General features: G+C 37.2%; 1 protein-coding gene across 1 annotated transcript; it reads left to right on the top strand.

Annotated features, from left to right (window-relative positions):
- The first annotated feature begins 897 nt into the window (after window positions 1-897).
- c3h9orf78 (chromosome 3 C9orf78 homolog) lies at window positions 898-12,095 on the top strand. The gene is made up of 9 exons (XM_051658620.1): window positions 898-1,130; window positions 1,318-1,377; window positions 1,469-1,520; window positions 1,659-1,729; window positions 4,383-4,460; window positions 4,617-4,814; window positions 4,938-5,074; window positions 11,436-11,534; window positions 11,643-12,095. Exons 1-9 carry the CDS (start codon window positions 1,051-1,053, stop codon window positions 11,735-11,737), a joined length of 870 nt encoding a protein of 289 aa, XP_051514580.1. The 5' UTR covers window positions 898-1,050; the 3' UTR covers window positions 11,738-12,095.
- Window positions 12,096-12,118: the final 23 nt, after the last annotated feature.

Here is a 12,118-nt window from a genome sequence, read left to right as displayed (position 1 = left end):
CCTATCTACTTGAATGGGGGGAAAAAAACGAAATCTCCAAGTCGGTTGATCAAAGAACATAGTTAAAATCAGCAGTAAAATCTGACAACAACAGTATCATAAATTGTGTTTCTTTCCCTCAGATTACCCTAAAAAACGCAATTCTTCCAGTTTGTATAGCTAATGCGCATGCGCGTTATAGAGTTGATTGACAGGCGATGTCTGCATCTAAAACACGATTGGCTCTTTTAACTGTAAGGCGGGATTTTCTATCTACATCCGTTAATCGATGAGCAGTTTAGAGCTGCTTGGTTGTCCATAAATCTAAATTTATTAGCGTAAAACCCAACTTTACGGTGTTGCTAAATGAAATCAAGATGTACATTAACAATATTAGAGACTCTTTCAATAAGAAAGCATTAGAAACTATGAGTATTTGCGAGCTTTACAATATATTTATTTACATTTTCTTATGACACTTATGTATAGTTTTGTTTCATCCCTGTTTTTTTCTTTTCATTTGTTCACTTCTTTTTTGTTATTGTTTCCTTTTTTATATGCTTCTGTTTATGTATATTGTAAAATGCATATCTTATTGTATAATATTTATTGTTATATTTACACAATTGTAAATGTTACTGTTTACTAAAAAAAAAAAAAAAAAAAAAATAGAGCTGCTTGCTGGGCGTTCCAATTTCTCCCATTCATTTTAATAGGAGTGGCCCGTCTCTGCTAAATACTCTCTGGTTTAAGTACAGTCGGTGTCTGTATTTTAAAGGTGGTTGCTCTTTTACCTGTAATGCGGGACTTCCTTTTCTTCATCCCTTTACCGTTGGTCTGGCCCGTCTGTACTAAGTAGTTTCTGCTTTACTCTAGTTAAACGGTTAACTGGAGAATAGAAGCACTGGTCTTGGATCAGCCCTTAATTAAGCACGTGTGACGTCTGCGGAAGTTTCGGGAAATGTGGAGGAAGAGGTACCTCGCAAAACACAGAACGCTGCCGACGGAGTTAAAAAAACAAACGTCTTATATTTACTTGAAGTAAGGAGTAAATCTTATATAATTAAAATTATGCCGCCTGGTAAGAATTTTAGGAGGAGGAAAGAGGACTCTACCGACGAGGAAGACGACGAGACAAAGGAAGTGGTCAGGTAGATATATTAGATCACATTGTTTACTAAGTAGAGTTGCCCTAAATATACTACTGAGGCCGAATAGTCCAATGAACAACTCGATCAACCGCTAATTTCCTCGCATTAAAGCATGTATTCAAGTGTGGCCCATTCATACAGATATAAAATTCGGAGCCCATTCATATGAATTAAATATGTTTCTCAGATCCAAACTGGATGAAGCCAAGGAGCTTCAAAATCTACGAAGGAGACAGCATGGAGTGAGGTTGGCCACATTTCTTCACCAATAATCCCATGTTGTACACCTTGGATGTTTAACTGGAGTCTGAATAATATGTGCATTTCTGTTCCTGCAGCATTGCGGCGTTACTTGTAGGAGAGAAGCTTCCTTTAGATGCTGAGCTTGAGGTAGGATTTTCAAGAAACTACATTTTGTCTTACTGTGAGGGTGACCTATCTTTGAATGTTTTAGTAAATGTGAATTTACTGTGAATTTAAATTGATTTAAAAGGCTAAAATAATGTCACTCCCTCTTTTATGCACTAGGACGACCCATTTAAACTAAAGACTGGAGGTGTTGTTGACATGAAGAAAGTGAAGGACAGAAACAGAGACATGTACGTTTTTGTGTGCCTAGGTTTGGAAGCATATATAATTTGTAATGAAAGTGATTCATTGTGATGTTCAGAACAATATGCAGGGGTGGAAATATACTGAAAAATCTCAAGTAGAAGTACTGTTACTGTCCTAGAAACTACTCAAGTAAGAGTAAAAGAGTAGCTCATTTAAAAGTACTCATGAGTAGTGAGTATTGAGAATAACAGCGAGTTATTGCTGTGCATAAATCGTGTTCAAAACAATGCAAGGAATGTAAAAAAAAAAAAAAAATGCTAAAAAAGCAGGATCACTTGGCACATCATGTCCTGCACAATAGAGGAGGTAGAACAGGCGTGGGAAAAGTTGTTTGGTACAGGGGCTACATCATGCTTAAAAAGGAATAATTCACCCAAAAATGAAAATTCTCTCATAATTTACTCACCCTCATGCCATCCTGGATGTGTATGACTTTCTTTCTTCTACAGAACACAAATTAAGATTTTTAGAAAAATATCTCAGCTCTTTTGGTCCATATAATGCAAGTGAATGGGTGCCAAAATTTAGAAGCTCCACAAATCACAAAAGTCAGCATAAAAGTAGTCTAATCCATTTGTTTCCAGTGGTTAAATCCATGTCTTAAGAAGAGATATGATAGGTTGGGTGAGAAACAGATCAATATTTAAGTCAATTTTGACCATAAATTCTCCTCCCTGCTCTGTCAATCTCCACATTAAATTTCACATTGTTGTTCTTGTGTTTTTGATGTCACATTCTTCATGCATATCGCCGCCACCTGGGCAGAGAGAAGAATTTCTAGCAAAAATGGGCTTAAATATTGATCTGTTTCTCACCCACACCTATCATATCTCTTCTGAAGATATGGATTTAACCACAGGAGTTTTATGGATTACTTTTATGCTGCCTTTATGTACTTTTTGGAGTGTCAAAATTTTGGCATACATTCACTTGCATTGTAAGAACCTACAGAGCTGAAATATTCTTCTAAAAATCTTAATTTGTGTTCTTCTGAAGAAAGTCATACACATCTTGGATGGCATGAGGGTGAGTAAATGATGAGAGAATTTTCATTTTTGAGTGAACTATTTCTTGAAGTAGCACATGGGGGGCCCACACTGAACTCCTTTTGAGATACAATGTTCCACATTGATTTAGTTCTTGTGTCTTTTAAGCCCAGAAATAGTTCTAATAAATCTAATGCATGGTGCACAATTTTCTGAAGTGTATTTGTGACTGATGGAATATTCTGCCTGAAGTATTGCTCTACAAGGGTTGATACTTTTCTATCTTTATAAAGGCTAAGCATAATTATAAATTATTTTATCATTGCTACTTTCCTGATAATTTATTATACCAATTAACACACTCTCTACATCAGGAGTCGGTAATATTTAAAAATGAACAATATTTAAAAAAAAATATATTATTATTAACAATGCCACTGTTTGATTCTATTACATGAATACTTTTAAAGCTACTCAAGTTATTAAGCCAAAAGCAGTGTGGTTTTCTTGTTATTGTTGTTTGATTAATAGCCTTTTAATGACATACAAGACAGTGGTCTTTTCGGTTATACTTCAAGTCCGACATGTTTATACAAATACGCCTTTTTGTCCCACTGTTTACATTCACTTCAGACATAACCGACTGCGTTTACATTAATACCTCACCAAGATGGGCATTGGCAGAATTATGAAGTGTATTTGACCGTCTAGGCGCATGTAAAGCGCACAAACACTAGCCGCCTGTCAATCAAACAGCGCTCGGCTACAGACGCCAGGGAAAAAAGTCAATCTTTTAAATTTTATCTAGATCAACCAACCAGTGGTGCTCATGCTATCGCAATGATGTAATGAACACCCCTGGTCTAGATGTAGAACATAGACTAAGTATAGAAAATACTCAAAAGTTTATCATCGATATTGAGGACATCTCTTTTTTTTTTTTTTTTTTTGATAAACATCGAGATTGTTTTATCGCCCAGCCCTATTGATAACATTGCATTAATCTCTCACAGCAGCCTGCTATCAGTGATAGATAGCTAAATTACAGCCTACGTTATACACACACAGAATCTTGTAAGCAGAAGTATGAAATTTACCTCAATATGTTTTTTCGAATTAGAGGTAGAATTAATACTGATATCTGGCTTGAGCATGCAAAACTCACATGACACGATCAAGCAACTGGCCTTTTTTACTGTGAAAATCCCTTTCAGGTGCGGCCGTGGATGTTCAGGTGTTGAACTGTGCTTGAGGCATCCTCCACATCCAAAACAGTTGGAGGCCAATCTATACAGCTGATGTTCAATTTTTTTTGTGATTGATTGTGACTGGAGTGATTGGACGGAAGTCACGAGACTCTCCGTAGCCAATCACTTTGATGGATAACAATAAAATTAGGACAGGAAGTAGTGAACACAGACGGAGGGAAAATAGCGCAGTAAAAGTACTGTTACAGCACTTAAAATGTACTCAAGTAAAAGTATAAAAATTTTAAACTACTTAAAGTACAATTCCTGGGAAAAACTACTTACAGTAACATGAGTATTTGTAATTCTTTACTTTACACCCCTGACAATGTGTACATGAAAACACAGTTATGCCCCATTTTTAAAAGTGATATTATTTGCCAAACTCCCTCTCCCCACTATAGGACCACAGAGGAAAACGACCTGAATCTTGGCACCTCCTTTTCTGCTGAAACTAACAGACGAGACGAAGATGCAGACATGTAAGTGTCTGTGTACACAAGCCTGATTCTATGCCTGTTCAACACACACCTAAGCATTATTCAATTTTTTTGCATGATGTTATAGCTTCACTGTTGATTTCTTTCATCCTTTGTTTGCCTCTTACTGCACTCATATCCGCTTGTGATTTTATTCAGGATGAAGTACATTGAGACAGAGTTAAAGAAAAAGAAAGGCATGGTTGAGGCAGAGGAGCAGAAAGTAAAAGTGAAGAATCCAGAGGACCTCCTGTACGAGCTTCCAGAGAACATCCGTGTCAATTCGGCCAAAAAGACAGAAGAGATGTTGTCCAATCAGATGCTGAGTGGAATTCCAGAGGTGGATCTGGGGATAGAGTACGTCAAGACTAGAGCTAATCTGTTCATAGACATATGTCTTTCATCACATGAGATATTTTTCTTTTTTGACTGTCTGACTAGTGCCCCTAACTATGCACTTCTTTTCCCCTTTCTTATTAGTGCAAAGATAAAGAACATCATCAGCACAGAGGAAGCCAAAGCAAAGCTGCTGGCTGAGCAGAGGAATAAGAAGAAAGACAACGGGACCTCCTTTGTTCCCACTAACATCGCTGTGAATTATGTCCAGCACAATCGCTGTAAGTGCTCACATACACCAGAAGAGAACATCCAACTCCCATTTTTTTTTAAACTTGTTTTATAGCTTCATTTTAAAGCTCAGTGGCCACTTACATTCATCTGCTGTTGGTACATTCATAGCCCTTTTCCACCAAAAATGCGATGGTTCTCGTGCCGAGCCTGTGCTCCGCTGGTTCACAGCCGGGGACAATCTGGAGCCTATCATAAACCGGACGTGCTTTTCCACTGACCTGAGAGCCGAACGATGATGTAACGGGTTACTGTCTTCGTGGTAGTTTCACATGACTACCTTAAACATAAACAAACATGGCGCGTCACAGTGTGTTTGTATACAGCTTTTCCTCTTGTTTTTGAGGACATATTTAAATCTACGGATTAATGCAATCCATAGTTATTACATTGCTCAACAAGATTGTCAGAGACGACATCTACGCTAAAGATGACAGGTAATGCAGTTACATTATATTGTATGAACTGTGGCTTAACTTACTAAGTTCTGTAAACTGTTACAGTGGAATCATTATTAACATTGGTGTAGCAGATGGTCGTATTTAGATTTTTGCCATAGCATATAATATTATTGATTGAGAATCCCACCATTTTACTTAACATATAGCCACAATCTTCAAAACTTGGTGAGTAGCTGGTCAAAAATCCGCTTACAGAACAAAACAATGCACAAAATAAGATGACAACAGCGTAAGGAAAGCTAACAAAGTTGGCAAATATAATAACTTACTGAGATCAGCTGCAGAGGACACCGGCGATTCTGTGTTTATCTCGAGCGTGACTGGCTGAATTCAATGCCCCGGTTAGTTAGCAGTCCAAAACAACGTTGCTCCGTCCACTGTCGCTTTGCTTGCGTCCTTCTTATGGTCCCTGTACTCCCTTAAGTGTTTTTCAATTTGTTTATGATTTGGTCAATTGTCCGATTGAAGGCGGCGTGCATCATTTCGTGCTGTATGTTCATTCTTGTAGAGTATTTTTTTCCTTTGCAGTCTCTCTAGTTATCTCGGATCATATCCATACCATATCGCAAGTAGAGCACTCGTTTCAACGCTTTTAATGTCTGATAATTTAATAAAATAGAATATCTTTATTGTCATTGTATAAATACAGTTTTTATTGCACAGGTACAACGAAATTAGGTTTGCGACTCCTTATGATACTATAGAACAATAAATAAGATCAAATAAACCAAGTAAATAAAAATACCATACATGATAGGTAAGTCCAGCAAATGTAAATTGTGCAATAGCTCAGGTATGTAGTGCAGCAGTGGAATCAGTAGTGTGGAAGGGTATGAAATGTCAAACAGTAACGCACAGTATGCACAATATGTACCATATAAATGATTTATAACAATGTAAACAGTGACCAAAAAGATCTGTGGGCAAATGACTCAAGTTGTCAGGGGGTACTCAGTGGATTGATTTATAACAGTTATTGTCTGGAGGTGTGTGCATAAAGGGCCCCATAGCACCTTCCAGAAGGAAGAAGTTTAAATAGATGGTGGCATGGTTGTGTGTGGTCCTTGCAGATGTTGATGGCTTTCCTGAAGTAGCGCGACCTGTAGATGTCCTCTAGCACTGGCAACGATTGATTATTTTTAGAAACAAAACAATACTTATATACTTTTTAACTACAAATGTTCACTTCTGTACATCTCTGTGAAGTAAGCTTGTTGGTAAGGTCACGCGTCATGTGGAGGAGGAGTCAGGAAGCGTGTCATTGTTTACAAGAGAAACTTGTGCCGTTCACAAACCAAAACAGTCCAAAACAATTTAAAAACAATATATTAAAAAAAAAAAACAATGTAAACAATGACGCGCTCAATAACAGAAATGAGACTTTTCTCGTTCATTCAAAATGCGTTTTGTGGACAAAATGACCCAAAATGATGGATCAGGTCACATTTGTAGGTAATATGTTAATGTTTCACCACAGTAAATGTGACTTTCTATGTGTTTTATTATTTTGCAAATACATCATTGCCTTAGTCTTTCAAAATGTTACAGATGCGCTTAGAATGCAGAAGCACTAACGCAACACTTATAAACCAATTCCAAATAATGGGTAACTAGTCTTGTAAATGTGTATTGCATCTGCTTATGTATTCTATGAAAGGGGATCTATATTTTTTAATTGATTACCAGACAGTTCATAGAGTTTTTCGCTTGCATTCATGTCCACAATTTCTGTGGGATGGTGCTCTCGGAGATGGTGCTTCATGTTCGAAGTGTTTCCCGACTGAGCCGACACTTTTCTCCGACACATTTTGCAAATAGGGTGTCCGTCAACACTGATGTTGCCTCTTGTGTCTTTTAAATAACCAAAATACTCCCACACAGCGGACTTTATCCGCTTAGGTGGGGGAAAAGAGGCTCCTCTGTATCCGACATTTCATTCTACACAGCGCTCGTGCTGCTGTCCGTTGGTCTGACAGAGTGACATGATGTGTTGAATGCGACTTTCTCATCTTTCATTTAAACATATTTTTTTTTAATTATTATTTCTTTATTATTATTAAATGAACCATTTGTAAATGGAAATATAATTCATTTACTTTTTTATTCATATATATATATAATTTTGTGCACACAATACCGTCATTAAGGAAAAGTCAACGGTATGGAAACCGTCTGTGTTTAATACCACGGTATACCGTCATACCATTACATCCCTACTGCATAGAGACCAGCAAGTTTTGGGGCCGGTGTCGAACCAGGTTTTCGGCCCCAGAACGGCCTTTGCTGCGGTGGAAGTGTGTGGAACAGTTCGAGAATTCGCACAAGGCCAGGAACCCAAACCATGTCAGTGAAAAAGGGCTATCATAGGCTTAAGGCCCCAATATACTTCCGTAGAAGTTCTCATTCATTCATTCTTTCAGGGGTAAAAAGAAGTTCTAAACAGCCGAGCAACGGTATACTGTTTCCGAACATTCAGACACCCGCCACACCGCTGTGGGAGGCGTTTAGAGGAGCATTTAAATATGAGGACGCTCAGTAAAACCTTAACCAATGTTACTTTAAATGTGTTATCAATGATTTTATGCCTCATTCTATGAGTAGAATTCACATGAGATTAGTAAAAAGCTGTTTTAACCACTCGATGATGATGTAAAGTAATACTGTATATATGCAGTAGAAAATGTTTAATTTGTCTTATTTACATTATTAAATCATGACTCTAATGCGCTAACATGCTATACACGGACATAATACACTTCCTGGCCCAAACAAAAAGTTGAATACTCCAATATTACATTGGGCCGCCTTTAGCTTTGATTATGGTGCGCATTCGTCGTGGCATTGTTTCGACAACCTTGTGCAACATTACAACATTTATTTCCATCCAGAGTTGCATAAAGTTTTGGCTGAGATCTTGTATTGATGACAGGAGAGTCGAACCAAACCGTAAAGTCTTCTCCAGCACATCCCAAAGACTTTCAATAGGGTTAAAGTCAGGACTCTGTGGTGGCCAATTCAAGGGTGAAAATGATTCATCATGCTCCCTGAACCACTCTTTCACAAATTGAGCCTGATGAATCTTGATATTGTCATCCTACAAAATCCATTGATGGCATAACCTAGTCATTCTGTACATTCAGGTAGTCAGCTGACTTCATTTTATTGCCACATAACGTTGATGAGCCTAGATCTGACCAGTTGAAGCAACCCCAGATCATAACACTGCCTACAGAGGCTTGTATAGTGGGCACTATGCATGAAGGGTGCATCGCTTCATGTGCTTCCCTTCTTCCTTCTTACCCTGATGCAACCATTACTTTGGAATAGGGTAATTTTGGACTCATCAGACCACATGACCTTTTTCCATTGCTCCACAGTCCAATCTTTATGCTTCGTAGCAAATTGAAGTTTTTTTTTTGTTGTTGTTGTTTTTTTCTCAGATTAGCATCACTAACAAGTGGCTTTCTTGTGGCCACACAGCTGTTTAGTCCCAATCCTGTAAGTTCTCGTCACACTTTCACTATTAAACATAGCCGTGAGTTCTACTGTCGATTATTTTATTTATTTTATTTTTTTAATATGTGACTTCAAGCGTTTTAGTGATCTCCAATCACAATCATTCAAGATTTTTTTCCAACCACATTTCTTCTGCGAAGCTGACGGTTCATCACTATCCTTCCAGGTTTTAATAATGCGTTGGACAGTTCATAACCCAATTCCAGTGATTTCAGCAATCCCCTTAGTTGTTTTCTTTGCTTGATGCAGGCCAATAATTTGCCCCTTCTGAAACACAGTAACATCTTTTCCACGACCACGGGATATGCCTTCCAACATGGTTGTTTAAGAAATGAGAAACTACACACTGCATCAGTTAGGGTTAAAAGAATTGTTGCCAGCTGAAACATATTAATCACTGCAATAATGATCCAATCATAGGCTCTTAAGTATCTGCTCATTTAAATCCAAATGGCAACTTTTGTTTTGGTCAGGCAGTGTATGCGCCAATTACACTCTGTTATTGAAATTTATGATGACACAGATAATATTACAAATATGAGCGTATAAAAGTGTTAATGTGCAGAATAAAGACAAGAGAATAATGATAGAGGCATATCTTGCTTTTGCTGCAGATGGCACATGAGTGAATGGGCACTTGAGAGTATTTGAGTACATTTGATTCCTTTTTGTAGACTAATTAAACAAAACAACAAATCGCAGGACATGGTCTTGGTAAATTTCTCTACATGAACAATCATACAGATGTAGGTAAATTTGCACCAGCTCGCTAATAACTGCACACCAGTGTATTCTTGTTGGTTGATTTTTACTGACTGAGCAACATAAACAGAGTATGTTGGCGTCAAGCTAGGTGGAGCTCCAGGTCACACCTAACGATGACGTGGACCAATGGCAGGAAGATGGTGTTAAGCAGTCAGTTAGGAGTTTTCCTAAAAGTTCGCCCAGTCAAGATGTTACGAACCACAGAAACTAATGTGTTTTTGGCCAGATTTTTTTCTAAATGACATCACACCTGTTCGTTTTTCGATTACTTATGAAGTATATTTGGGCCTTTATTGACTATATATTAGAATACAATTACAAATACAAGTACGATATTTGAGTATGAGAATTTTGGCCTTTTACACATTTCTTTTTTACTTAAACCAACTCTGTATTTGAAGAACAGAAATGTTTTATATTCAGAAGAATTTATCATGATTTTGTTTGTTTGTTCATTATGAATTGTGTAATTTATCAAATCTAGATTAAGTAAAATCCTCGAGTTACAGTACCAGCTCCCACCATTTTGTTTAGTGCCGACTATATTTAAGTTAGCCCAAAAATTCTCTCATCATTTACTCACCCTCATGCCATCCCACTTTCTTCAGCAGAACACAAAGATTTTTAGAAGAAAGTTTCAGCTCTGTAGGTCCACACAATGGAAGTGAATGGTGACCAAAACTTTAATGCTCCAAAAAGCACAAAGGCAGCATAAGAATAATCCACAAGACTCCAGTGGTTAAATCCATGTCTTCTGAAGCGATCCATTCAGATTTGGGTGACAACAGTCCAAAACATAACTAAATTTTCACTGTAAATCTTGACATCAGCAGTCTCCTTGGAGATCATGATTTCAAGCTCGATTACTCTTCCTGGTGTTCTGCATATGCGTCAAGTACTAGGAAGTGTAATAGAGCTTCAAATCACTTTATTGTAACTCAACTATATACACAAGTTCAACCGCCCCCCCCCCCGTTTACACGTTTCCATGAGCTTGAAATCATGATCGTGCATAGAGACTGCAATGGCAAAATGTACAGTGAAAAATAAGTTAAAAGGTGGTCTGTTCTCACCCAAAATTGATTCAATCGCTTCAGAAGATGTGGGTTAAATCACTGGAATCTTATGGATTACTTTTATGCTGCCTTTATGTGCTTTTGGAGCTTCAACGTTTTGGCCACCATTCACTTGCATTGTATGGACCTACAGAGCTGAGATATTCTACCAAACATTTTCATTTTTGTTCTGCAGAACAAAGAATGTCATACACATCTTGGATGGTTGGTATGAGGGTCAGTAAATGAGAGAATTTTCTTTTTTTTGGTGAAGTATCCCTTTAAGCTTGTAGATTACTAGGCAAAAGCACTATGCACGATTAAAACTGGCCAGAAATGACCTTCTAAATGCATTGTTTATATTTAACTACCTACTGATTGCAAGTAAAATGACCTAAAAGATTTGCTATCTTTGAGGACCAAGGATATGCATTTTTCTATGGTGCATTAAATCCAGGTTATTTGAAAACCAGGGCAAAAATCATTCAATATTTTATAAATCATCCTTTCAGTTTACATTTTTGGAATCTCATTGCTTCTGCTTCTCTCCTTAGTCTATCATGAGGATGTAAACGCGCCCCAGAGACGCCACAGAGAAGAGCCGAAAGCCAGGCCTCTACGAGTAGGCGACACTGAGAAGCCTGCACCAGAGGGTAAGATCAGAACGAAAAACTCTAGGTTCAATGACTTACACAGGTTTTGTAATAATTTAAGATAACATTTCACTGTATCTCTCTTTTTTTTTTTTTTTAAATCCTCAGCTTCACCACCTAATTTCCGCAAGAGACCGAATAACGAGAAGGCCACAGATGACTACCATTATGAGAAGTTCAAGAAGATGAACCGAAGATACTAATCTTCTGCTTTTTTGTTCACACACAGTCAGTTAGACATTATATCTTTCTGTAAAATAAAAGAAAAATGTAAATATTTTTTTTTCCTTCTATATTTTAAAAATGTTCCTTAGCTTACATGGTTTTACAATAAAATGTCTCCCACGTTGGTCATCTTTGCAAATATTTGTCTTACTAACTGATTCAAAAAGACCATTTGAAGTAGTTTGTGTTCAGTTTCATAATTATATTCCTTGCAACATTTTAAAGTGTTATTTCATTGAGATGTAAATTATCGCTGCATTTCAATGAAGCTTCAGTTTTATTGAAGGTCATTTTTATTTCTACTTAAAAAATAAAAAGTACAAATAACAAAAGTAATATTATTAACTTAATTACTGTTG

The sequence above is a fragment of the Myxocyprinus asiaticus genome, chromosome 3 (genome assembly GCF_019703515.2).
Source record: "Myxocyprinus asiaticus isolate MX2 ecotype Aquarium Trade chromosome 3, UBuf_Myxa_2, whole genome shotgun sequence".
NCBI lineage: Eukaryota > Metazoa > Chordata > Actinopteri > Cypriniformes > Catostomidae > Myxocyprinus > Myxocyprinus asiaticus.
Note: the sequence above shows the minus strand (reverse complement) of the source record. Positions and strands in the feature narration are given on the sequence as shown.

Bases quoted from the DNA above. Each gene is read 5' to 3' on its own strand.
- c3h9orf78 (XM_051658620.1), top strand. From the start codon at position 1,051: ATGCCGCCTGGTAAGAATTTTAGGAGGAGGAAAGAGGACTCTACCGAC. The intron at 1,378-1,468 runs GTTGGCCACATT...CTGTTCCTGCAG, and splicing joins AGGAGACAGCATGGAGTGAG to CATTGCGGCGTTACTTGTAG. The intron at 4,815-4,937 runs GTACGTCAAGAC...CTTTCTTATTAG, and splicing joins GAGGTGGATCTGGGGATAGA to TGCAAAGATAAAGAACATCA.